Below are 23,619 nucleotides of genomic sequence, written 5' to 3' on the forward strand. Positions count from 1 at the left end.
TGCATTGCACAATAACTTTGACCTGCACACATACATGTAAATATATTTAACATTCCGGACTCAAATATGTATATATGTTCATTTAATTAATTTCTTGTTTAAACAGCTGCTTACCTGTATATTATTTCGATCTTATCTTTAATTGTGTTAACCTTATGTGAATCTGTACTGTGCTTTGGCTCTCACTCACTGTTGCTGCTTACACTCCTGAATTCCCCCACAGGGATTAATAAAGGTCCATTTTATTTGATCTAATCTGTGCAGCTGATATGAAGACTACACAAGACAGTCGGAATAGATGTATAGTATTTGATTGGAAAGAGTTGTTGGCGTAACAAAGATTGTGTTGTTACCAGCTGTCGCATCAGTCGTATCCTGGAGTCTCCGAGGGGTCACGGCTTACTGGTCGGGGTCGGGGGCAGCGGGAAGCAGAGCCTGACTCGTTTGGCTGCCTACATTTCCTCTGTGGAAGTCTTCCAAATCACTCTGACTAAGGGTTATAGCATCCAGGACCTCAAGGTAAATATTGATGTGGTTAATAAAATAATTGTCAGATACTATTTAAAGCCACTGGGAAATGTTTCAATATCGCATTGATGTTGCAAGTTTGTCAATAGAATCATTTAATAGCCCCTTAAAAAAAATCAAGGCGCTATCATGGGACTTGTGTTATGTCATTGATTATCGTTGGGTAGAAATTCTCTAGTGGACTCCTCATCAGTTTGAACAGCATGTTTCTTTCATGGCATGTGTTGTTTTATTTAGACGGATCTGGCAGGCTTGTTCCTGAAGACTGGAGTGAAGAACCAGCGCGTGGCTCTGCTGCTGACTGACGCACAGATCCCTGATGAACGCTTCCTGGTCATCATTAATGACTTACTGGCTTCAGGTCAGACCTAAACTCCATTATACTGGGTTTTAGCTGTGAGAGCACTGATTTGGATCAATTATCCACTATCAAACTTCAAAAGTATTTGAAATCATTCTGAATGTATACATTGTATGAAGAGTAAATATCGATCAGTTCACCTTGTCAGACTATGACTGTGTCTTTCCTTCCAGGGGAGATTCCTGAGCTCTTCAGTGAGGAGGAGATTGAAGGCATCGTGTCGGCGGTGAGAGCTGAGGTCCGAGCTCTCGGACTGCTGGACAGCCGGGAGAACTGCTGGAGATTCTTCACTGACCGAGTTCGACTCCAGCTCACGGTCTTTCACATTTTTCTTCGAAAGAAATGGCTATTAACGAGTGATTCTAACTTTCTAATTGTTCTTAAGCAGATTTTGTCATGATCATTTGTTCGATTGTATGTCATCGGTGTTCCTCAACGCATCTGTGAGCAGTTTACTGTCAGCATCATTTTGTTGAAATGTTGTACTTGCAAAGTTCTGTCCCTAAAATGACAAAGACGAGAAGCAATATTTATTTTTTCTCTACCGTTATCATTATTCAATTCTGCCCAACAAGGACTTTGAAGTGTTTCTGAGACAAAAAGCGGTAGAAAACCTTTTTGTGCTTAATTTCCACACGACAGAAACAACTTTTTACTAATAAAGCCTGTCAATTGACTTGAATATATACAATATTATTTTGTGGGGAAACATCTCTGAATACTCCTTATTGACTGTAGCTTCAGCTAGGCTGTTGGCTGTTTCTTTTCCCCAGCAATAATAATTCAGATCCTGTTAGCTGAAGTGCAAGACATATTAAATGACCAACACAAATTGGAAAATCAAATCAGATCAATGTTGTGCTAGATGATTTTGATAGCACTTGAATGTGCCTTCACAGCTGACATTAACCACAGGAAATCAATACAAATCTTACACATACTCTAGTCTAGCGTGTTGAAGCTACAAAATTAAAAGCACAGCTGCTGTGTAGTGTTATTAAATATGTTTGACGGTCTCAGAACAACATGCATGCCATGCAGCCAGTCTCTGAGCCAGGGGCCTCTGGTAGCGTCACCGTCTGCTCCAGCCAACTGGGAATGTGGCTGCCTGTCCGCATGCCAAGGCAACCAAAGTGGGGGGACAGAAGGCTGCCAGTGATGGGTTTCCTTTTTGGATGCTTCTATGAACTGTGTTGATTTTCCTACTTGGCTGTATATCTTGTCATTCACCTTATGGAGATCTGTGTGGTTGACTCTGTCTCCTTGCTTACTGTTTCCTTGTAGGTGGTGCTGTGTTGTCTCCTGTGGGCAGTGCCCTCCGTGTAAGGGCCCGTCGATTCCCTGCTCTCGTCCAATGCACCACCATTGACTGGTTCCACCCTTGGACCTCAGAAGCGCTGCAGTCCGTCAGCTACAGATTCATCCAAGAGATCGAAGGCATTGAGGTCAGGCCTTTGAGTTCTCAAGTTCTTTATCTCACCATATCTCTCATTGTAATATTCAAAGTCTGAATGCAATTATTGTTTAGTGGCTCCCTGCTTTCCCTTCTTTGATTCTACTTGTAAACTAACTTGTTATATATATATATAGATATAGTATATATATCTATATATAGATATATATATATAATATCTATATAATCTATATATATACTATATATATATATATATCTAACTATATATATATATACTCTATATCTCTATACATCGAAGTCGTCATACTATATCTCTCGTATCTCTATACTCTCTATATATCTCTCTCTCTCTTATCTATCATCTCTCTATCTCTATCTCTTCTCTCGTCTCTACTCATCTTCTCTCTCTCTCTTCCCTTCCTTGTCCCCTCCCCCCTCTTATTATATTGATGATTTACAGGCGCAACCCTACTCCATATAGAGAGAGCTTTTTGCAAGATCTCGTTAATTCAGAAAAACAAGCAGATATTTTTTGCAGAAAAACGTTTCTCCAATTCCAAGACACATATTGTTAATTAAGAAAAAGAATGCTTCCGTAGCCGTGTACCCCTTTTTTTGCAGACCGAGTTAGACTTTAATGAACACCTTCTAATTACTACAGTGCAGCTGGATTAACTTTTCCATAGATCCCTCATCATTAACTATCTGCTGAGGTACTGACAAATTGCCAAACACATGCCTGGAGACTCACAGTGAGTGCAGGCATATCATTGTTTTCCATCATAGCAGTGGAACGATCACAACCCACGATCATTTATGTTAATGAGAGGAGAGTGATTAGGCCCATAACGACCCTCTAAGGAGGCACAGCTGTCACAACCAGGAAGTGTCATCTCATATGTGAACATGTGCCAGACTTGTGTGTGTACATCTGTCTGTGTGTGGAGGCTCCAAGCTGTACTGCCTGAGAAGTTGTGGTATTATTCGAGCACTTGTACATAAGCAATAGTATTAAACGCAGCTACAGTACTACGTTTGAGTTATAGTTGTAGCAGCTGTAGTAGATGAGTACTAATGAGGGTAGTACTTAAAGCTACAATTATTCATCTTTTTGTTGATCCAGAGTTAATACATCTGCTTTTTTCAATTATTTGATAGCTTTTACTATTATATTAAAATGTTTTAGGTATTTTAAAGGGATAGATAGTAAACGTATTTTTGCTTTTTAAATACACATACAGTGTATATATATATATATACTGCATATATTTAAATTATTGTCAACTGAACATAATCGTTTATTTTTTATTTTTGGTCATTAAAAACAAGGTATATAACAAATTACCGTGGGCAATTTTCCCCATTTTCTGACATGTTATAGCAATTCATTAAGAAGTTTAATCAGTAAAATACTTAATACAAATATATATTTGTTTGTGGCAGCCGTAGTAAAGTTATAGTTATGACAATTTATAATCAAAGGGGGCTTGTATAATTAATAATCTTCTTGTGGCTGCAGAAAGGAGTTTGTGTTAGTTTTAGTTCATGTGTATATATAATACATTTTGAAAAGTTGAAACAAAACAATATATCATATGAATGTATATTTAAGTCTTTAGTGATTGTTTATCTTCCTAAAGAGGCTGGGAAACAAGAAATGATCATTTATTTAAAGTTAGAAATCACAACCCACTAATAGTTGTTACAGGCTACTAATCAATGAGAACTTCTTTCGCATCTCAACTGAACCTAGCATGCTTTGTCAAAAAGCATTATGTCAGATCTTAATTAATAATGATTTTTTCCCCCTACTGGCTCCATGATCATTAACAATGGCTTTTTGTGAGTTATGGTTAGGTTTGATCCCTGCATTGTCTGCTCATTTGTTTTTGCTTTAATTGATCGCTAACTGTATGATTAATAGAGGCTTTGTGTCATTGAGCACCACATGATGAATACCTAGTTGAAATGTAGTCCAACAGCCGCTGTAGACGGTGTTTAGAAAGTTGTAGAATATCAGAGATAATGTAAACGTTGCGCATGTTTTACAAGCTGCATGTCAGTGGTCTAAACACATTATTTTCACAGTGGTTTCAAAGCCTAATCATTCCTGCTAGCTGCACCTAAATTTCAGATTGAGTAAGTCAGGGCCAGCCAAGTAAGATGGCAAAACTTGGAGATGAATTCAACATTTATGAAGATAATATTTCACTCCCCATCAGGTTGGGGATGTTAAACTCCACTCAATTCAGCTCACCCTGTTCTCCCCTCGCCCCCCCTGTCTGCTTATTTTTACAGCCTGCCGTCCAGGAATCCATCAGTCTTTTCATGGCCTACGTTCACACCAGTGTCAACCAGGCAAGTGAAAAATACCAGCGCAATGAGAAGAGGTACAATTACACCACCCCCAAGAGCTTTCTCCAGCAAATCACTCTGTACAGAAACCTTCTGGAGAAGAGCCGAGCTCAGCTCCAGCACAAGATGAACCGACTTGACAGCGGCCTTCAAAAGCTCCAAACCACTGCCGCTCAGGTAAATGTCTTTATTATAAACTGTAGGGAGTCAAATGGTGGGTTTCAGGTAGAAGGTAACGTCGTAACATTTGGAATAGTACTATTATTAGATATTTTATTCCCACAGTGGGGGTTTTGCCTTGACAAGGATATTACACAAGCCCTTTTCTCTGTTTTAGGTCGATGATCTTAAAGCTAAACTGGCATCCCAAGAAGCGGAGCTGACCTGTAAAAACCAGAACATCGAGGCTCTCATCACAAAGATCGGACTTCAGACTGAGAAGGTTAGCAGCAAGAGAGAGGCTGCAGATATCGAGTCACAAAAGGTTTCAAATCATATCCATCATTGGTTTTTATTCACCTTTGGCACTACACTCTCCCTACCATACCATTCCCTACATGTTCTTTTTCTGATGCTCTCCATGATGGTTGCTTTTGCACAGGTTGCTGTCATAAAGGCAGAAGTCTTAGTCAAACAGAAGGACTGTGAAAGTGACCTAGCCAAGGCAGAGCCATCTTTAGCAGCTGCAACAGAAGCACTGGACACCCTCAACAAGGTGCTTCATTTTATCAAAAAAAAAACCTAAAACCCTTTCAAATCTTCAGTCATCCTAAAGACAATATATTGTGTGTGATGATTTTTTTAGGTGAATCTTACTGAGCTGAAGGCCTTCCCAAACCCCCCAGCAGCAGTGATCAACGTGGCAGCAGCTGTGATGGTGCTGCTCGCTCCCCGCGGTCGGGTGCCGAAGGATCGGAGCTGGAAGGCGGCGCGGGTCTTCATGGGCAAGGTTAAGCTGTCATCATGTCAATCACATCTGCCTGATTAATGCCAATCTAATTTGTGTGTGGGCCTTGACCCTGGCCCTGCCCAGCTCTCCAATGCACACATTACAGCTCAATGGCTTTATGAATATGCTCGCTCAGTAGGGGAGCAAGTGTGTCGGCCCCACTCGCAACCTCTAGCTGCTATTAATGCAAGTGTGGCTATAAAAATGTTTATTTGGTTTTTAAAAGCCTGTAGGATTATGCATGATATGAGATCTTTTTTTCTTACCAAAAGCAGTTATATTGTCATTTTAGACCCAGTAGATCTTTTATGTATTTGGTTATCTGAAATGTTTCATTGGTAAAAAATGCATGTGCATCTGATACATGCCTTTATTATTTAATTTTCACTTACTGTAGATCCTTAAAAGTGGCTGTAGGTGGGAAAAGATGAAGACAAAGTCATATAAAGATACAGGTTGTTGTTTTTTAAATAAAAACTAAAATGCATTCAGTGTTGGACCACTATGCTTTTCCATTCTGATGATCTGCAGTCTGCCTTCCTCCAATACCCCTGCCAAGTATTAGTCTATACCAACTGTATTCAGAATGATCTCATTACAAAAGAGATTATATCATTTGTGTGCAGTTTAATGGAGAACACATTCAAATTAAAAACCATATTTGATATGTGAATTATTTTGTATGTCTCACTTTCTGGTTTTAGTAATAAGTCAGATCTTTGTTACAGGAACTCATTATAGACTGCTGCCAGCGCAAAACACTGGTGCTGGTATTAATGTATCCCCTGTATCTTTGTTAACGTCTGTCAGGTGGATGATTTCCTTCAGGCCCTGACGTCGTATGACAAGGAGCACGTCCCCGAGGTCTGTTTGACTGTGGTAAAAAAGGAATATCTGAAAAATCCACAGTTCCACCCTGATCTGGTTCGGACTAAATCTACAGCTGCAGCCGGTCTCTGTGCCTGGGCTCTAAACATTGTCCGATACTACGAGGTGAGGAAATGCCTTCAGATAAGTTGTAGTTACAATAAATGTTACATATTTTGTTTATATTCCGCAAGAAGGTGTTTTTTATCCTATAGAACCTTTGTAAAGTACACCTCTTTTTTTTGCAGATTTATTGTGAGGTCATTCCTAAGAGGCATGCATTATCACAAGCTAATGCAGAACTAGACACAGCTACAGCCAAAATGTTAGCAGTTCAAAAGAAATTGGCGGTGAGTGCACACAATGTTATAATTAAACTCAATTAAGACATCCTAAAAGCTAGATTTTTGTAATGCTGTCTAATTTCCATGGCTTCCTTTGGTTTGTTTCTCAGGATCTTGATGCAACCCTACAGAGCCTCACAGCTCAGGTTGAAGAAGCTACAGCTGAGAAACTCAGTTGTCAGGAGGAGGTGAAACGCACCAACCAGACCATAGAGCTGGCCAACCGACTGGTCAAGGGCTTAGAGGTAAACAAGGAGAGATAGAGGAGTGTGTTGGTGTCATTGGGGCAGACCTGGCATGAAGTAAACTGTCAATTAGCGGGAGGCATGCATGGAAAGGCGCTGGTAATGGAATTGCATCAGTAATCTGGACTAGAAAGTTGTTATATCCTGGCAAGCTAGTCCGATGGTTGTGTGAGTACTCAGGCGGAGGGGAGATTAACAGCTCCGCCAGCAGCAAACTGGGGACTTGTGAGACAGGTAGAGAGGGCTGGACCACAGACAACGCATGGCTGAACTGGGCAACCGGCTGTCTGAATGCTTTCCAAACAGAGAAAGGGAGAGAGATGGCAAGAGTGCTACACTAACACTGCTCTCAGTCAACGCAGTAGAGAGTAGAGTATGTACAGAATGTGTGTGTACTGTGTCACTGTAAGAATGGATGGATTTTATTTGTAATATTAATTCATTCTCAATTTTTTTTTTTTTTTAAAGTATCAAGGGGAAGTTGTATAATCTGAATATATTAATGTTATTGCTGCTTATCTGTTGAATATTCTATTTTGCATTTCTATGCGTGCCTTTTTCAGGTTACAGTATTTATTATCTTTATGGATGCTAAAATGAAATAAAAGATGGCCATTTGTACGTTTCCTCATGCCAGAAAATAAATGCGGTTTGCGTGGAACAGCTTGGCTTTTAAGCATATCAAGATAAATGTTTAGTCTTTATGGCATTGACCTGGAAGCAATAGTGTTCAGACTAATAAATCAGGCCGTCTATATTTAATCGTTAACTTACCTCAAAGCCTCAACAGCTGTTGGAAATTAACAATGTCTCACCCCAGACTGAGTGATATTACAGGCAATCCATAAGGCATTAGAGTAAAATTATAGTGATTTTTAACTGTCTGAGAATGTATTATGTGACATATTCTAGATCCACAGCCCCTTGTAAGAAAATGCCATGCATGATTTATTGTTGTAGTACTGTCACAGTCACAGTATTGAAGGTTTAAATGAATGCTAAATTGATGCAGAGCGGGTCTACAGCCAAACTTCCAAAGCTATTTTAAGAGAATTACCGTTGTATGCTTTACTGCTTCTTAATCTGTGCAATACATGCAGTAATAAATGAAGTACATTTCCCTGCAGTGGAGATTCTTCTTCAGTTCTACGGTTCATTCTGTCTCCAAATGGGCTAGTTTTTCTTATTGTCCCTTTTTCTGTGATGATATGATATGAAACCCAGATTCCTCTGTCTTCCAGTCAGAGAAGGAGCGCTGGTCCCAGGCAATTGTTGAGTACGAAAAGCAACAGAAAACTCTGTGTGGCGATGTCCTTATCACTTCAGCATTCGTCTCTTACATGGGTTACTTCACAAGACAGTATCGCGTGGAGCTTCTAAACAACGCATGGATCCCTTTCCTCCATTCTCAGAAAGTAAGGCTAACGCTTATTCAACAGACTTTGTGTTTGGAGAGTCAAATCTTTCTCTCTATAAACATCCACAGCAGAATCTGTGTACTGCTGCCAAAGCTCCAACTAGAGTGAAATCATCGCTGGCTTTCTGTTCCAGGTCTCTGTACCCCTGACAGACGGCTTGGATCCAATCCTCATGCTTACAGATGATGCCACTGTGGCTGCCTGGCATAACCAGGGCCTGCCAAACGATAGGATGTCCACCGAGAACGCTTCCATCCTGACCACCAGTGAGCGTTGGCCGCTCATCATCGACCCGCAGCAGCAGGGCATCAAGTGGATCAGAAACCGGCTAGGGTCAGAGCTGAGGGTGGTGCAGCATGGACAGAAGGGGTGAGAAGAGGATGTCATCTGATGGCAGTTAATATCGCCAGAAAATTGCAGTTTTTCCACGTTTTTAATGTATACGTTTGTTGTTGTTTCTGTTTTATTTTATTAGTAGCACATGATAACAAAGGCCCTACGTAGCTGTGTACGTAACCGGATGTAGGATAACCTAGAAGAGCGTCAGGACACACGTTTTTTTTTTCATGTTTTAGGCATTTGATAGCTATGTGACAACGATAACATGATTCAGCCTCTATGGAGGTAGACATATGACTGTCATGTTTATTGCTTACGTGGGCCTTAGCTAATCTGAACTAAACATTGTATACTGCTTTGAACCGGTATACATGCATCTTGTGACTGAATAACACCCTGTCCTGTATATAAAGCATGTGAAGGACACTGTTCTGGGAACGAGTTGCCCCATATGCTCTGTATGTGATGACTACTTCCATTCTGGCAAGGATGATGAATACATGTTCCTGATTATTGAAGCTCAAGCCGGTGACGAGTGATATTTTTCTAACAGGGGCTAAACCCTCTCTGTCTAAAAAAAATCTACATGGACTGCTAACATATGGTAGCATAGAAACACGAATGTCCTTCCATCTTTGTTTCATCCCTTTTATTCCGTTTCCTGTCTTACTCCCTAGGTATCTAGATGTGATTGAACAAGCCCTTGCCTGTGGTGAAACAGTTCTGTTGGAGAATCTGCCGGAGAAGGTAGACCCAGTCCTGGAGCCTCTGCTGGGGAGAAACACCATTAAGAGAGGAAGGTCAGTACTAAAACGTTACATTTACTTTGTACTTTATGGATTCAAACAAAGGTATATAAAGCATTAATCCAGCTCATCAATAGTAAAAGCTTTGTTTTGTTCGGTTAGTACTGAAAAATGACATTGTTGTACTTCATGGATTAAAATAAAAACGTATATTATGCATTAATCTACCCCACCCAAGGGGCTGTTGCACACACGTTTTAATCAATGTGCAGTATTTGTATCCCTGTTGATCCGCGACTCAATATGCCCACAACTCGTCCCCATGTCTCTGTGGTGTTAGACAATAGGAGCAGATTTGCCAGATGGTTGAGTCTCACTGAGCTTTGAAACACCAGTAAGACATGACTGAACGCATTATTATTGCCCACTCTTTAGATTATTAATGAATTTGCAGCGCGTGTTCTGAATCCCTGAGGCCAGCATATATTGATTGGCCCCTCAAGACGGGTGATAGATGTATATTTGTGTGTTCATATTCTTTAGGTGTGATGAATATTAAACAGCTGGGCCTCAGTGTAAAAGCTGAATTGAGGACAGTCATGGTTATGTATAAGGACTCCTGTCTCCTACAAAAAGATGGCCTGCTGCACACTAAATTCAGGGGTCCTCCATCATTATGGCAAACTCAATTCAGCTTCAATAAATTCATAATGTCGATTTGCCGGCATTTATTCAGAAACAGGAACATAACTGATTCTATTTAACCTCCACTAAGATGCATCTGGATTATTTTGACTTATTTTAAATAGTGAGGTCTTATATTGTATTTAATTATGAACAAGACATTATCAGTAATGCTACTATCCTTAAATTATTTAGCTTTTATACATGCTAACCAAAACAGCCTGTATTTGGTAAATCCATCTGCTGTCAAACCTGATTTTCAAACATGAGTACTGCTACCCACTTTATCCACTTCACGGTGCCACCAAAATAGCTGCTCTGTAATTACCTTTGTACGGTTACCAATTACCCTATAACACACAAAACCCAGCAAATGTCCTTAAAGGGACAAACAGCAGCAGTATAAATAGAAAATACCACATATTGACATTCTGCTTTGACTCTCCCCTCAAAAATGTTTACATCTTTCTTGCTCTGATCTATGTATGACCATGAATATTGAATCTCTTGGCACATGGTCATTGAACTTCTTCTGAAATCCTGTCTGTCCAGACGTAACAATTCATCATAGTAAATCTGATTATAAGTTTATCCCCTGTAGATGACCCGCACACTTGTTTCTGTCGATGATTAATACAACCTGCGCGGGCAGCCATGATGGATCTGGTGGGGATCCACAGCTGAAGTTCATTAATAATTGGAATGTTGTAGAGTGTGAAGTAATGAATACTAATTATTCCTTTCATGGCTGACGGAAGACTACAAGCCAATCCATCAGCAAGGACTTTAATTTGGTGGAGTAATGGTTCTATCAATAGTACATTAATTCTGGCTTGTGAAGATATAGAGTTGAACCAGACCCAGGCCATGAGGAACCTGTGTTGTAAAATTGGGGCCTTGCCTGACATCCAAGGGGTAATTAGAGAAAAATGAGAAGCCACCAAGTTCGTCAAGCCATCGCTAATTTAATTGAAATGCAGGAAGAGATAAATATTGGCCGCTGTGGTGATCATCTTTTCTTAATTCTTCATGAGTATTTGTCTACAGTGTGAGTGACATTAGGAGCAGGAGTGAAGTTCTTTCCTCTGCTGAGGTTGTTATGCATGAAAAGTGAGAGTTCAATAGGCTAAGATAGTCAAGACAAAATAGAGTGTTTGCACTGCCGCCGTACAAATAATCTACTGGTTCATAATCATCAGTCATTATCATTTAATCATAATTGAAATCCCCTGCACTGTCTTTTAAAGGAAAGCACTGGTGATTTTTCTAATCATCTAGACTGGATCCGATCATCATTAATGTTTCCCTTTCTTAAAGTCTACTGCTGGGAATACACAACAAACCAAGGCAAATATAACTCTGCTGCCGTTTTTGCTGTTCCATTTTTTGTTAGTTAAAGAGAAAAAAGAAAATACAACTATGTTTCCAGCAAAGTGGTCTTTGATCCGTAAACAACAACTCTAAACATGAAAGATCACTATTATCCTTTGGATTAGTCGTTTTTAGTAATTCTATTGACTAACTTTTTCGGAAGCTTTTCATCAATTGGCTCATTGTCATGGAGATTGGTCGTAAACATACCAGTAGCTGTTAGATTTCCTCCTTCTGGGACTTCTTGTTTATGCTGCAATAAAAGTCAGGCATGAATTCATATTGTGCTTATTTTGAATATGACAAAAAAAGCTAAGTCTGTAGATCCACATTTGTGTAAAGTTGCATTTTCCACGTTTTAAAGTACTTCAACAGATTCATAAAATAAATCATGAGATGTACTTTCTGTTATTCATTGAAGGTTTCACCCGTAGCCTTTCCTTACGTTTTGATTGGCTTTCAGCTATATATATTTTGTAAGTGTATCCTTCTGTTATCCAGGTATATTCGTATTGGCGGCAAGGAGTGTGAATACAACGGCAACTTTCAACTCATCATCCACACCAAGTTGGCCAATCCCCATTTCCCCCCTGAGCTGCAGGCCCAGACCACCCTCATCAACTTCACAGTGACTCCTGTGGGCCTGGAGGAGCAGCTGCTGGGACAGGTGGTGTCTCGCGAGAGGCCCGACCTGGAGGCCTTAAAGGTAAATCCATTGGTATTTTATGAACTATATAGACTGCTAAACCTGTGGTTAGGACTTTTATCGATGATATGATTACATTTAAAACAACAGTTCATAATAGCAAATGGAAAAGTCTGAATTGTTTTGTGTACGGTTCCTAAGATGGAGCTGACCAGCCAGCAGAACCACTTTAAGATTGAACTGAAGAGGTTGGAGGACGACCTGTTGAGTCGCCTCTCTGCAGCCCACGGTAATTTCCTTGGTGATATTTCTCTGGTGGAGCAACTCGAGAACGCCAAAAGCACGGCCGCTCACATTCAGTACAAGGTGAGGTTATTACACCAACAGGGTCCCCTTTTTCGTTTTGCTACGGTAGCCAAGTGCATGTTTTGTTGTTTTTTTTTGTCACTCAAGTGTTTTTGAATGTCACACAACGGCAAGCTCCTCATTTTATTGCATTAGCCGCAAATGGTGTGAGTCAGGAACATGTGTAATGAGAGGGATTTGGAGCATGACTGCGAGCCTAATAGCTCATTTTGTGCAATTGGAACACACAGGTGGTGGAGGCCAGAGAGAACGAGACAAAGATCAACGAGGCTCGAGAACTTTACCGCCCAGCAGCTGAGAGAGCCTCACTCCTCTTCTTCATCATCAATGACCTCAGCAAGATTAACCCCATGTACCAGTTTTCTCTCAAGGTGAAACCTTCACCCCTGAATCCTCTCGGGGGACGCATCGTTTTTGAAGCGCTTTCAAACAGTGATCAGTCCTTTCTGACCAATTTTCCATTAAATGTGTTCATTTTTCATGATGATTAAGATTTATGGCATAGCCCTGTCTGTAAAATGTGCTTAAATATGTACTTCTATGCCAACAATGTTAGCTTTTTCTTTATGTTTAGCTCCTACCAAGTGAGAATCTGTCTAAATACAAGGATTCAAGGCTTTTATTATCATTTGTACATTAGCTACAGTGTAGTTATGTCAATGAAAATCTTAGGTCACAGGCTCCTCCAACAGTGCAACACAATAAAATAGTGCAAGTAAATACAAATAAAATAGAATAGAAATAGTGCAAGGAGAGTCTATATACAAGTAATTGGAATATGATATATTAGATAAATAATGTGTAAGTTGCAAACAGATGAATGAAACAGTCGAATGGCCTGTGGAATGAAATGCTTGTATCTCTTTGGTTGTATTCCAGACCTTTAACTCTGTGTTTAACAAAGCGATGGAGCGTGCAGAATGGGACGAGGATGTGAGGACCAGAGTGCACACCCTGACTGAGGCCATCACCTATTCTGTATTCCTGTACACCAGCCAGGGCCTGTTTGAGAGAGACAAGTTAACCTTCTTGTCACACACTGCCTTCCAGGTGAGGGACTCAGGGCCGCCTCAAAGGTGGGGCGTCCTGTCATTCTCATCAATCAAAGTACTTTTCTGCCCACACATTAACTTCAATTAAAAGCAGTCAGCAGGACCATACGCTGCTATTGATTACCTCTCCCACCTTGCTCCACGGCTGCTGTTCAGACACTGGGTTCTGACAGGGGGTTGGTTCTGATGGCATAATGCAATTATCTGTCATTGCGCCAACTGTTATCATCTTAGAAATGGTGCTGCTCTGAAGGCTGCCCTTCATGTGGCTATTCCACATACAGAAGCCATTTTTCAGCCTCTTTGAGTTGGAACACCCACCTGCCAGAGTTTTCTTGCAGTTTTTTTCTTTTATTTCGGTGGAAATGATTTAAAAGAAATCAATACAACATGGATCATTACAAACTGCTCTGTGTCCTTCCCCTCAGATCGCTCTCAAGCAGGGCCTGATTGATGCTCAGGAATTTGACTTCCTACTGCGTTTCCATGTGGAAGCGTGCAAAGTTAGTCCCGTGTCCTTCCTCTCTCCACATGCCTGGGGAGCCATTAAGGTACAGTCAAGGTTCAAGGTTCTTTATTGTCAAACTAACATAGCTACAGAGTAATTATGTCGTTGAAAATCGTAGGTCACAGGCTTCTCCAACAATGCAACATAATAATACAAATAGTAAAGTAATACAAAAAGAAAAATAGTTCTAAAATAAGTGAGAGAGAAAAAAGTGGAATAGTGCAGTACGAGTCTATATACAAGTTATTGGAATGATATATATTAGATGGTAGATATATATTACTGAGTAGCAGATGAATGTTATGGAATTGTTTCAGCAGTTCAATTGTTTAACAGTCTCACTGCCCGCGGGAAGAAACTGTCTCCGAATCTTTTTGTTTTTACCAGGATGCTGCGGTAACGTCAATGCCAATAACAACCTATTACATGTGATGTCACCAGGTTAATGGTCACATGTTCTATTCTTGTTAGCCATCAGTTCATCACTACATTGTATATTTTCTACTTTTTAATGCTGTTTTATTTCTATTTTGAGATGTTTACATTTTAGAATTGTTTATTTCTACTCTTTTAATTTCTACTTAGCTGCAATGTCCCAATTTGGGTTCAATAAAGTACATCTTATCTTATAGTCTGATACTGATTAGAGAGATCTTTAAAATCTGTTATCTGGATATAGACCATTTCTACAATGGAGGGCTTCATCGGACTGGACAAAGACATGGAGAGCTCCCCGAAGCGTTGGAGGAAGATCGTTGAGTCCAGTTGTCCTGAAAAGGAAAGACTTCCCCATGACTGGAAGAATAAAAGTTCCCTCCAGAAGCTTATTATCTTCAGAGCCCTTCGCCCTGATAGGATCACCTATACACTGAGGTATGTAAATGACCAAAGAACAATTGTATGTATAGGTGTTGTATATCACTAAATCCCCCTAAATGGTTTCCTGGCAGGTCCTTTGTGGAGGAAAGCATGGGAGCAAAATACGTGGACGCTGCCAGGCTGGAGTTTGACAAGCTGTATGAGGAAAGCAGCTCCTCCACCCCGGTGTTCTTCATCCTCTCACCTGGAGTGAATCCCCTCAAAGATGTGGAAAAACTAGGTACTGTTTGCATTGTTTGCTATTTAAACATCCTTGTCACATGGTAGGGATTATTGTCCTAAATCCCCTTTCTGCGCAGGATTGAAGCTGGGATTCTCCATCGAGCAGGGCACTCTGCACAACGTCTCCCTGGGCCAGGGGCAGGAGGAGGTGGCTGAGAGGGCTCTGGGGAGCGCCTCTAAACTGGGACACTGGGTCATTCTGCAGGTAGGATCCAGCATTATCCAGCAACTAGCTAACTGCAGAGCTCTTCCAGCAAGCCTGTAATGCACCTAATGATATTATCTCATCCCCTGAGCAAGGAAATAAACTCAATTTGGTTCAATAAAAACCATAATTGGCTAAATCAGCTCCTTAAATGCCTCCTGTAAAGGGGAGAAGGCTGCGGCCAAGTGAGTCCACAACGAATTTCACACTAATTCAGACCATGGCAAGACAATTTGACCATGACTATTACACAAATGAACCACGAGCATAACTAAACATACATTTATATGATATATTATGTCCAATTCTTCAGAATGTGCACCTGGTGGCTCGCTGGCTGCCCTCTCTCGATGCTCTTCTGGAGACAGCAGCGGTGGACAGCCACCAGAACTACAGAGTGTTCATCACCGGAGAACCAGCATCGAGCCCCGAGCATCACGTGATCCCCAGAGGCATCCTGGAGAGCGCCATCAAGATCACCAATGAGCCCCCCACCGGCATGAATGCCAGTTTGCATGCAGCCCTCAACCACTTCAATCAAGTGTGTGGAAACGTTCAAAAAAAAATGCATTACATTTGATTAAAAGAAATGAGGATTTGAGTTAACTTCAATCTGTTTTTCTTCCTCTCTCTTCTTAGGACACCCTGGATATGTGTTCCAGAGAGCAGGAGTTCAACTCCATGTTCTTCTCCCTCTGCTTCTTCCACGCTTGTGTTACGGAGCGTCGTAAATTTGGTCCCCAGGGGTGGAACCAGAACTACCCGTTCAGCACCGGAGACCTCACCATCTCCGCCAGCGTCCTGTACAACTACTTGGAGGCCAACACTAAAGTATTCTTACCTCCTATTATTAATAATTACTCAACACTTTTTATTTATCCTTTGGTAAAAACTTTTAATTTGCTTTTCACAACTATTTTCTTAAGTAAATGTATAATGATGATGGTGCTTGCCGTGGCCTTATTGTCAGACAGGGATGTTGAATTACAGCACAGTGCATCCAATTACTAAATCTTTTGTTCCAGTGTTATTTGTGAAAAATGCTCAGTCTCTTTTTTCACATTTCTTCCTCTTATGACTATGAGCACCAAACCTATAATTTAGCTTTATTTCATGAAGACAAAAAATCCATTCTTGGGGTGCTGCACCCCTCAGCACTCCTAATGCATTTCTCTTAGAACTCCTATTACTCCGGTCACAACCAATTATGTCTCCTAGGTATTCTGCCCTCCAAAAACGAATGTCCTTCATTATGTTAACCAAACAGTAACCTGTATGTGCGTATACAGAGAATTCATTAGGAGGGCAATGAAGCGTTATCCTAAATGTAATTACATGCAGCCAATGTGACAGTTCACAACGCTACATAAGTGATCACTGCAATTAGAGCTGATGAAGGAAGCAATTTGCAAAACAATACAGGTACAAATGATTGTGAACCTCCAGCTTTTGTAATTTGTTATGAATCACAGGTTCTTTTCTTCCTCCTTCACCCTCACGGATCATAATCTCCCTCTGAGGAAGAGACTCTTCTGTCATACATTAGATCAGAGTGTGTAAAGAAACATAATTTTGTTACATTTCCCTGGCGCTATCATTATTAAAAGAGCTCATTTGGGAAGACATCATATAGTTACTGCTTGAAGTTCCAAAAGAGGAATGAAGCAATCAGGAATACATTAATAAACCTTTTCAGATGATACTAAAATATTATTGTTAGTTGAAGTCATAGTCTTTATTGAACTTAAATTGCCTTTATTGTATAATACGCTTGTAATTATTGAAATGATACTGCTTATCTTATGTTTGCATAAGTCAGACTATGTTTATTGTAGTCCATGCAGGTGCCTTGGGAGGACTTGTGTTATCTTTTTGGGGAGATCATGTATGGAGGACACATTACCGATGGCTGGGACAGAAGACTGTGTAAGACCTATCTGCAAGAGTTCATGCATCCAAAAATGGTAAGACAGCGTGCATGTCGCCTGCAAGGACAATTTATTATTTTACTTTTTTTTGGTTTCGTTTTATCAAAACTAAGGCAATGCAAGTTCATTTCTCCTGGTTTTGTTGTAACATTTTCAAGATCCGAAAACTCCATGTAAAGTCTGGTCACTTCCAATTTGACTCTGCCAACAAGTAAAACTCTACAAATCTGTTTTGAATGTCTTGGTGTTGTTAAGGTAAAGGGTGCCCTCTTGGGATGTCAAGTTAAACTGCAGTTTTGCACTTCAAATCTTTGGCATTGCTGATTATTTACAATCTCGCTTTAGTGGAGCTACCTCTCTGTGCCAACATGATGTTCCAGCTGCTGCATGACACTGGACTATAAACATTATGAGGTCTTTATTCTTTAGCAGAAGTCAAGTTGATTGGCTTCAATTGGATTTGATTCTTTCCCATGGTTAGTCGGTTTACCTTAACTTACAGAAGCTTTTTTTAATGTGATTTGGACAATTTGACGTCATTCAATGTGTTGCTGTTTCTGTGGCTGTCTGTCAAAGTGTATTCCCAAACACACAGGCTTTGTTTTGCTTGCAAATGTAATAAATCCAGTTTAAGTGAAATGCCATTGTCACTGTTTATGCTGTGTTTTAAATAAAGTGTTTTCATCTTTTTCTTCTCCAAACTTCCATTCACAGTTTGAAGGGGAGCTTTTTCTCTGCCCTGGGTTCCTGTCCCCTCCGTTCATGGACTACAGTGGTTACCACGGTTACATTGACGAACACCTCCCCTCTGAGAACCCCACTCTGTATGGTCTCCATCCGAACGCTGAGCTGGACTGCCTCAGCGTCACCTCAGACGACCTCCTGAGGACCCTGATGGAGCTGCAGCCCCAGGCCTCCTGCAGAGGGGAGGGGGCTGCTCAGAGCACCGAGGAGAAGGTGTGGAGGCGCAGCGATTAAAAACACCTGAGAATACAATAACATGCCTTTCATAAATAACCTATCTATGTATATTATATTTGTCAGGTCAAGTCCGTCATTGAAGAAATCCTTGAGAAGCTTCCTGAGGAGTATGACATGGCAGAGATCATCACAAAGACCACAAAGAGAAGCCCCTACATTTCAGTGTGTTTCCAGGAGTGTGAACGCATGAATCTCCTGCTAGCAGAAATAAGGAAGTCCCTTAATGAGCTGGATCTTGGTCTCAAGGTGCAGTCTACTGTGACATATAATAAAGAAATGAATTTCTATCAGATCCTGAAGCAATAATGAGGATTACTTTGTCCACAGGGAGAACTCACCATCTCCTCCAGCATGGAGACTCTGCAGACAGCTCTGTTCAACGACTCCGTTCCAGATTCCTGGGCCAGGCTGGCTTACCCCTCCACTAAAACACTGGCACAATGGTAACTACTCCTTTCTCATAATACTGTATTTTTTTAATCAACATGAATATTAGAATCAGAATCAGAAACGGGTGTATTACCAGGTAGGATGACACGTACGAGGAATTTGACTTGGTGTAAAAGTAAAAAAATAAAAAGACAGATAGAGAACTATTATAAAAACCGTAAAATAACATTTAAAAAAAAAATATATATATATAGGAGTAAAATAAAAAATAAAATAAAGCAGTATTTACATTGGAATAGAATGAGATAAAATATAAAATATGTGCAGTCCGCGTTGTGGCTGAGGTATCATTATTATCATAATATGTCAAAGCATTGAAAAAACTGTCTTCAAACCTGATATTAGGACGACGCTTGCAGACACATTATAAAGACTTCAAGCTGTTTTATTCCATGTTGTTTCATTCCTGTTCTTCACAGGTTTAATGATGTGATGTGTAGCTGTCGAGAGCTGGACAGCTGGACTCAGGACATGGTTCTTCCTGCCGTCGTTTGGCTCTCCGGTCTCTTCAACCCTCAGTCTTTCCTCACCGGTGAGATCACAATCTCTAATCAAACAGCACACATGATTTAGGTGACATGTTACTCACAGGCAGCAGAGATATTAACATGAAGACAATTTTCTTCCCAGCTGTGCTGCAGAGCATTGCTCGGAAGAATCAGTGGCCCCTGGACAAGATGACTTTGACTGTGGATGTAACGAAGAAGACGAAAGACGACTTTGGACACCCCCCACGGGAGGGGGCCTACGTTCACGGACTCTTCATGGAAGGTCAGAAATAAGAACAAATCATACCTCAAAAAGTAGAGCTGTCATAATATCAGATTTTCATATACAGTAGATAACAATATAATCCCGACAAGAACATGAAAAATAATGTCAGTTATTCATCTTCAACTGTGTTTATAGTGAGTTTTGTCTCTTTTTCGGTACATTTAATCACTCCTCCATGTGTGGGGGGGGGGGGAAGACAGAGTGAGATCAAAAAGCAATGTAAATAGTGAGAAATGCCCTACATTATTAACATGTTATTATCATATGTGTATTATAAACATGGTATCAATATTTAAAATATAAATTATAAATATCATGATCACTATGGACAACCCTTATTCTATCCGTGCTGCTGTTAATAGGATATTTTATATTTGTTACATAGACATTTGATAATATTGTGCAACATATTTCTTAAAATGTCAAATGTGCGTCTCCTCTTCATTCAAAAGATTCAAAGGTTTTATTGTCAAATGCACATACGTTACGGTGTAAAACTGGCAATGAAATTCTTCTGACCTGAGCTCCTCCAACAATGCAACATATATAATAAAATACAAAAATAAAAAATTGTGCAAGAAGTCTATATACATGTAAATAGAATATGATATGGACAAGAACAGAATATGAAATTAAATAATGCACATTCATCCTGTGTATCGTAGGAGCGCGTTGGGACACTCAGTCTGGAATCATCTCCGAGGCGGTTCTGAGGGATCTGACCCCCGCCATGCCGGTGCTGTATGTCAGAGCGGTGCCTGCGGAGGAGCAGGAGCTGAGGAACACCTACGAGTGTCCCGTGTACCGCACCAAGCAGCGGGGGGCCACGTACGTCTGGACCCTCCACCTGCGCACCAAACAGCCCCCTGCCAGGTGGATCGTAGCGGGGGTGGCACTGCTGCTGTCCGTGTGAGACTAAAGTGAAGCGTACTAGAATACTTACTGACAGTATTATGCAAACAGTTTGAAAGATGTATTTTTTAAAGGTCCCCTATTATGCTGTTTTTCATCAATATATTACAGGTCTCAGATATATACAAACATGTCTCTGAAGTGTTTGGCTCCAAATACCAAACAGATCATGCATTGTAGCATCCCATAAACCCCTCTGTTTCAGCCCTGTTTCAAAAGTGCTGATTCTGTGTTTGTTACCTTAGATGAAAATAAGGAGGCACCCCCCACACCCCTCTGAGAGATATTTGGTTAAAAAGAACACAATGGTGCTCTAGGAGGAGATTCAGGTGATAAGGTGTGTGTGGTGTGTGGGGGGGGGGGTTACCTTGGTTGGTGATTGGCTAATAGTTACACAAGCCAAAAAATCGTTATGACATCATAAAGTGGCCAAAATCTGATCAGCTCGTTTTCGGACAGGTTTTTATATAAATGGATCAGGACAAAACGAGAGAGAATCTTCTTTCCTGAAACTTTCAGAATCTCTTTACACAGAGGGGACACATGTTAATGTATAAAAGACGTGAAAAAGTGGATTTGCATAATAAATAGGTGACCTTTAAGTTTTTCTCCATTGCGACCGATTTGTGTTAATGTTGCTTTTTATCATGTTTTTTTTAATAATGACGACTGCAATAGACACTTTTAATCATGCTTTCATATTGCTTGTATCCAATTTGGTTTATATGACACGATCCTGACATTGTAGTGTATGAAAGCGTGTGTGTTAGAGATGGTGAGATAGTGGAAATAAAGAGGGCGATGCGTGTTGAGCCGGTGGTGAACCTGTTGTGTGGGACCTCTCCCCTGAGGGGGCTCGGTCTGCACATGATTTGTTGGGAGCTTATGTCTCCATTTGAGACCATGTAATTCGGGATAGGGAGCATATTTTATTGGAAGGTCAAGATTAAAAAAGCTCTCTGGCTGCCCTCTACTAACTGAATGAAACACAATACCGTCTGGAGGGTTCCCGGACAGAATTCCCAGGAGATGATGTGCATGGTCGCTATTGACTTTTAAATGAGGTGCATTTGACATTGACCTTTTGTACGGCAGAGGCAGAATACTAACAGACGAGTGTAATTCATTCAGCCGGGCCTGTTGGAGGAACCTATTCAAAGACACTGATAGCTTTCTATGAGAAAGCCACACATTAGATTACCCATCCTTTATCTGTCTGCACTCTCTGTTAGCATCTGATCAACCAAATAGGAACCAAATCAAATCTTTAACTGAGTTTAAAGAAAGACTTATCTCAAATGTTATCTCTTTTAAACTGATTTAATTGAGGGTAATTGAAAACGGAGAAGATTAAAGTTTAACCGTGATTATGCATGCGTACTGAAGGAGTTGTGCATTATTCATATGGTCTTAAGTCCCTTGTATGTCAGAGATATGGTAAAATATTGTGGGAGATCCAGGGTCAAGGTTAAGATCATATAGGACACAGTGAGATAAAACACATTTGGAAGGAGGGAGAATTTTGTGCGACCATAAAAAGTAGATTCAGTGTAACTACACATTCAATACTGTTACATTTATGTATACAAAACAAGCATTTCGACTCCATTTTGCAACATTCATTATTCCTACCATTTGTAAACACTATGTCAGAGACTCCATGATATTAGCGGAAATTTGCTCAGGAAGACACTGGGCAGGTGCAATATTTATCTACTAAGATAAACATGTGACATGATGTACAAATTACAGCCATTCGTTTTTTTTTTTTTTTTTTTGTGGATAGAAATCAGCACCCTTATCTTCTCAAATGAGATTTTCTCCAGCGCTAATAACGGCTGTGACGCTCGTAATTTCTCTGTGGCTGCAGACAGTCAGTGGAGGATGGAGGATGGATCCTGTGCATTGTATTGCTCGGGGGGGGAAATGAAGAACCAGTCTTCCTGTAGTTTCTCTTCATCTGCCCTCTCTTCCTCTCATTAGCACGCCACAGCAGCTAGCCAGTCATTTGGTGACAGGGAAATGATACAGTGCTGGCAGTGTTTGGGAGGAAATGGCAGGGTGCGGGCCCCCGGCGCAGCAGGGGTCGAGCCACAGATAGTCGTGTTAAAGGCCAAGTAGGACACCTGGTTAAAGGCAGCGAGGGCATCGGGGTCGCACCTCCGCCTTGTACCGTTTTATTACCCAAAATAAATGACCCAAGATCCAACATTTGAAGTATTTAAAAATCGCTAATTATATGGAGAAACTTATTTAATGACAGTACAGGAAATTGTTACCCACATAATGAAAAAGTTACAAATATGACCAAAATCAGTGTACAATGTTATAAACTGTGTGGTCCCCACTTAATCATATTTTATATTGTCAGAGCATGATTAACCCACTAGGGGGCCCCATGGTAAATATGAGCTATGGGCCCCTTTTGATCAACTATCACATGTTTTCCACTTTCACTAAAGTATGAGAAGAGGTAGGAAGTAACTAAGTACATTTACTCAAGTACTGTGCTCAAGTACAATTTTGAGATACTTGTACTTTATTTGAGTATTTCCATGTTATGCTCCTTTCTACTTTTACCCCATTACAATTCAGACATAAATCGTGTACTTTTGCTCCAGTACATTTGATTAATACTTTTACAGATTTGGATTAATGATGTGAAATATATCAACCCTTAAATCAGACTTTAGTTCCAGTACATTCACAATCTACCCTGCAGTATACTAAGTCATTAAAACTAGCTGCTCCTTTACCAGATTTGATAACACTTTAATGCATTAATAATTATAATCAAAACATAAAATATTATTCTGAAAATGGGTGAATCTGCATAATGAGTACTTTTACTTTTGGTACTTTGAGTTAATTTTGATGCTAATACTTTTGTACTTGTACTTCAGTAATATTTTTGATTGCAGGACTTTTACTTGTAACAGAGAATTCCTACCCTCTGGTACTTTTACTACAAGGTCTGAGTACTTCTTCCACCTCTGAGTATGAGTGATGGGTTTGTTGTAACTTCATTCATTCATTCATTAAGCACAATTAATTAATTAAGCACAATATTATGTA

General features: G+C 40.3%; 1 protein-coding gene across 1 annotated transcript in view; it reads left to right on the forward strand.

Annotated features, from left to right (window-relative positions):
• LOC117480395 (dynein heavy chain 11, axonemal) overlaps positions 1-20,554 on the forward strand; it is a 38,011-nt gene extending 17,457 nt beyond the window's left edge. The window contains 32 exon segments of the mRNA XM_034127703.1: positions 357-519; positions 766-889; positions 1,063-1,205; positions 2,174-2,183; positions 2,186-2,334; positions 4,602-4,835; positions 4,996-5,142; positions 5,260-5,373; positions 5,464-5,607; positions 6,418-6,600; positions 6,723-6,824; positions 6,929-7,063; positions 8,305-8,478; positions 8,615-8,850; positions 9,498-9,620; positions 12,123-12,327; positions 12,469-12,633; positions 12,864-13,004; positions 13,513-13,683; positions 14,114-14,236; positions 14,873-15,066; positions 15,144-15,292; positions 15,372-15,499; positions 15,813-16,040; positions 16,139-16,330; positions 17,344-17,463; positions 18,142-18,384; positions 18,472-18,654; positions 18,736-18,851; positions 19,278-19,390; positions 19,489-19,629; positions 20,298-20,554. Coding sequence (XP_033983594.1) covers positions 357-519; positions 766-889; positions 1,063-1,205; positions 2,174-2,183; positions 2,186-2,334; positions 4,602-4,835; positions 4,996-5,142; positions 5,260-5,373; positions 5,464-5,607; positions 6,418-6,600; positions 6,723-6,824; positions 6,929-7,063; positions 8,305-8,478; positions 8,615-8,850; positions 9,498-9,620; positions 12,123-12,327; positions 12,469-12,633; positions 12,864-13,004; positions 13,513-13,683; positions 14,114-14,236; positions 14,873-15,066; positions 15,144-15,292; positions 15,372-15,499; positions 15,813-16,040; positions 16,139-16,330; positions 17,344-17,463; positions 18,142-18,384; positions 18,472-18,654; positions 18,736-18,851; positions 19,278-19,390; positions 19,489-19,629; positions 20,298-20,545 — 5,041 coding nt within the window. The 3' untranslated portion in view covers positions 20,546-20,554.
• The last annotated feature ends 3,065 nt before the right edge of the window (positions 20,555-23,619 follow it).

Source organism: Trematomus bernacchii, unplaced genomic scaffold, assembly GCF_902827165.1.
Source record: "Trematomus bernacchii unplaced genomic scaffold, fTreBer1.1, whole genome shotgun sequence".
Classification (NCBI taxonomy): domain Eukaryota; kingdom Metazoa; phylum Chordata; class Actinopteri; order Perciformes; family Nototheniidae; genus Trematomus; species Trematomus bernacchii.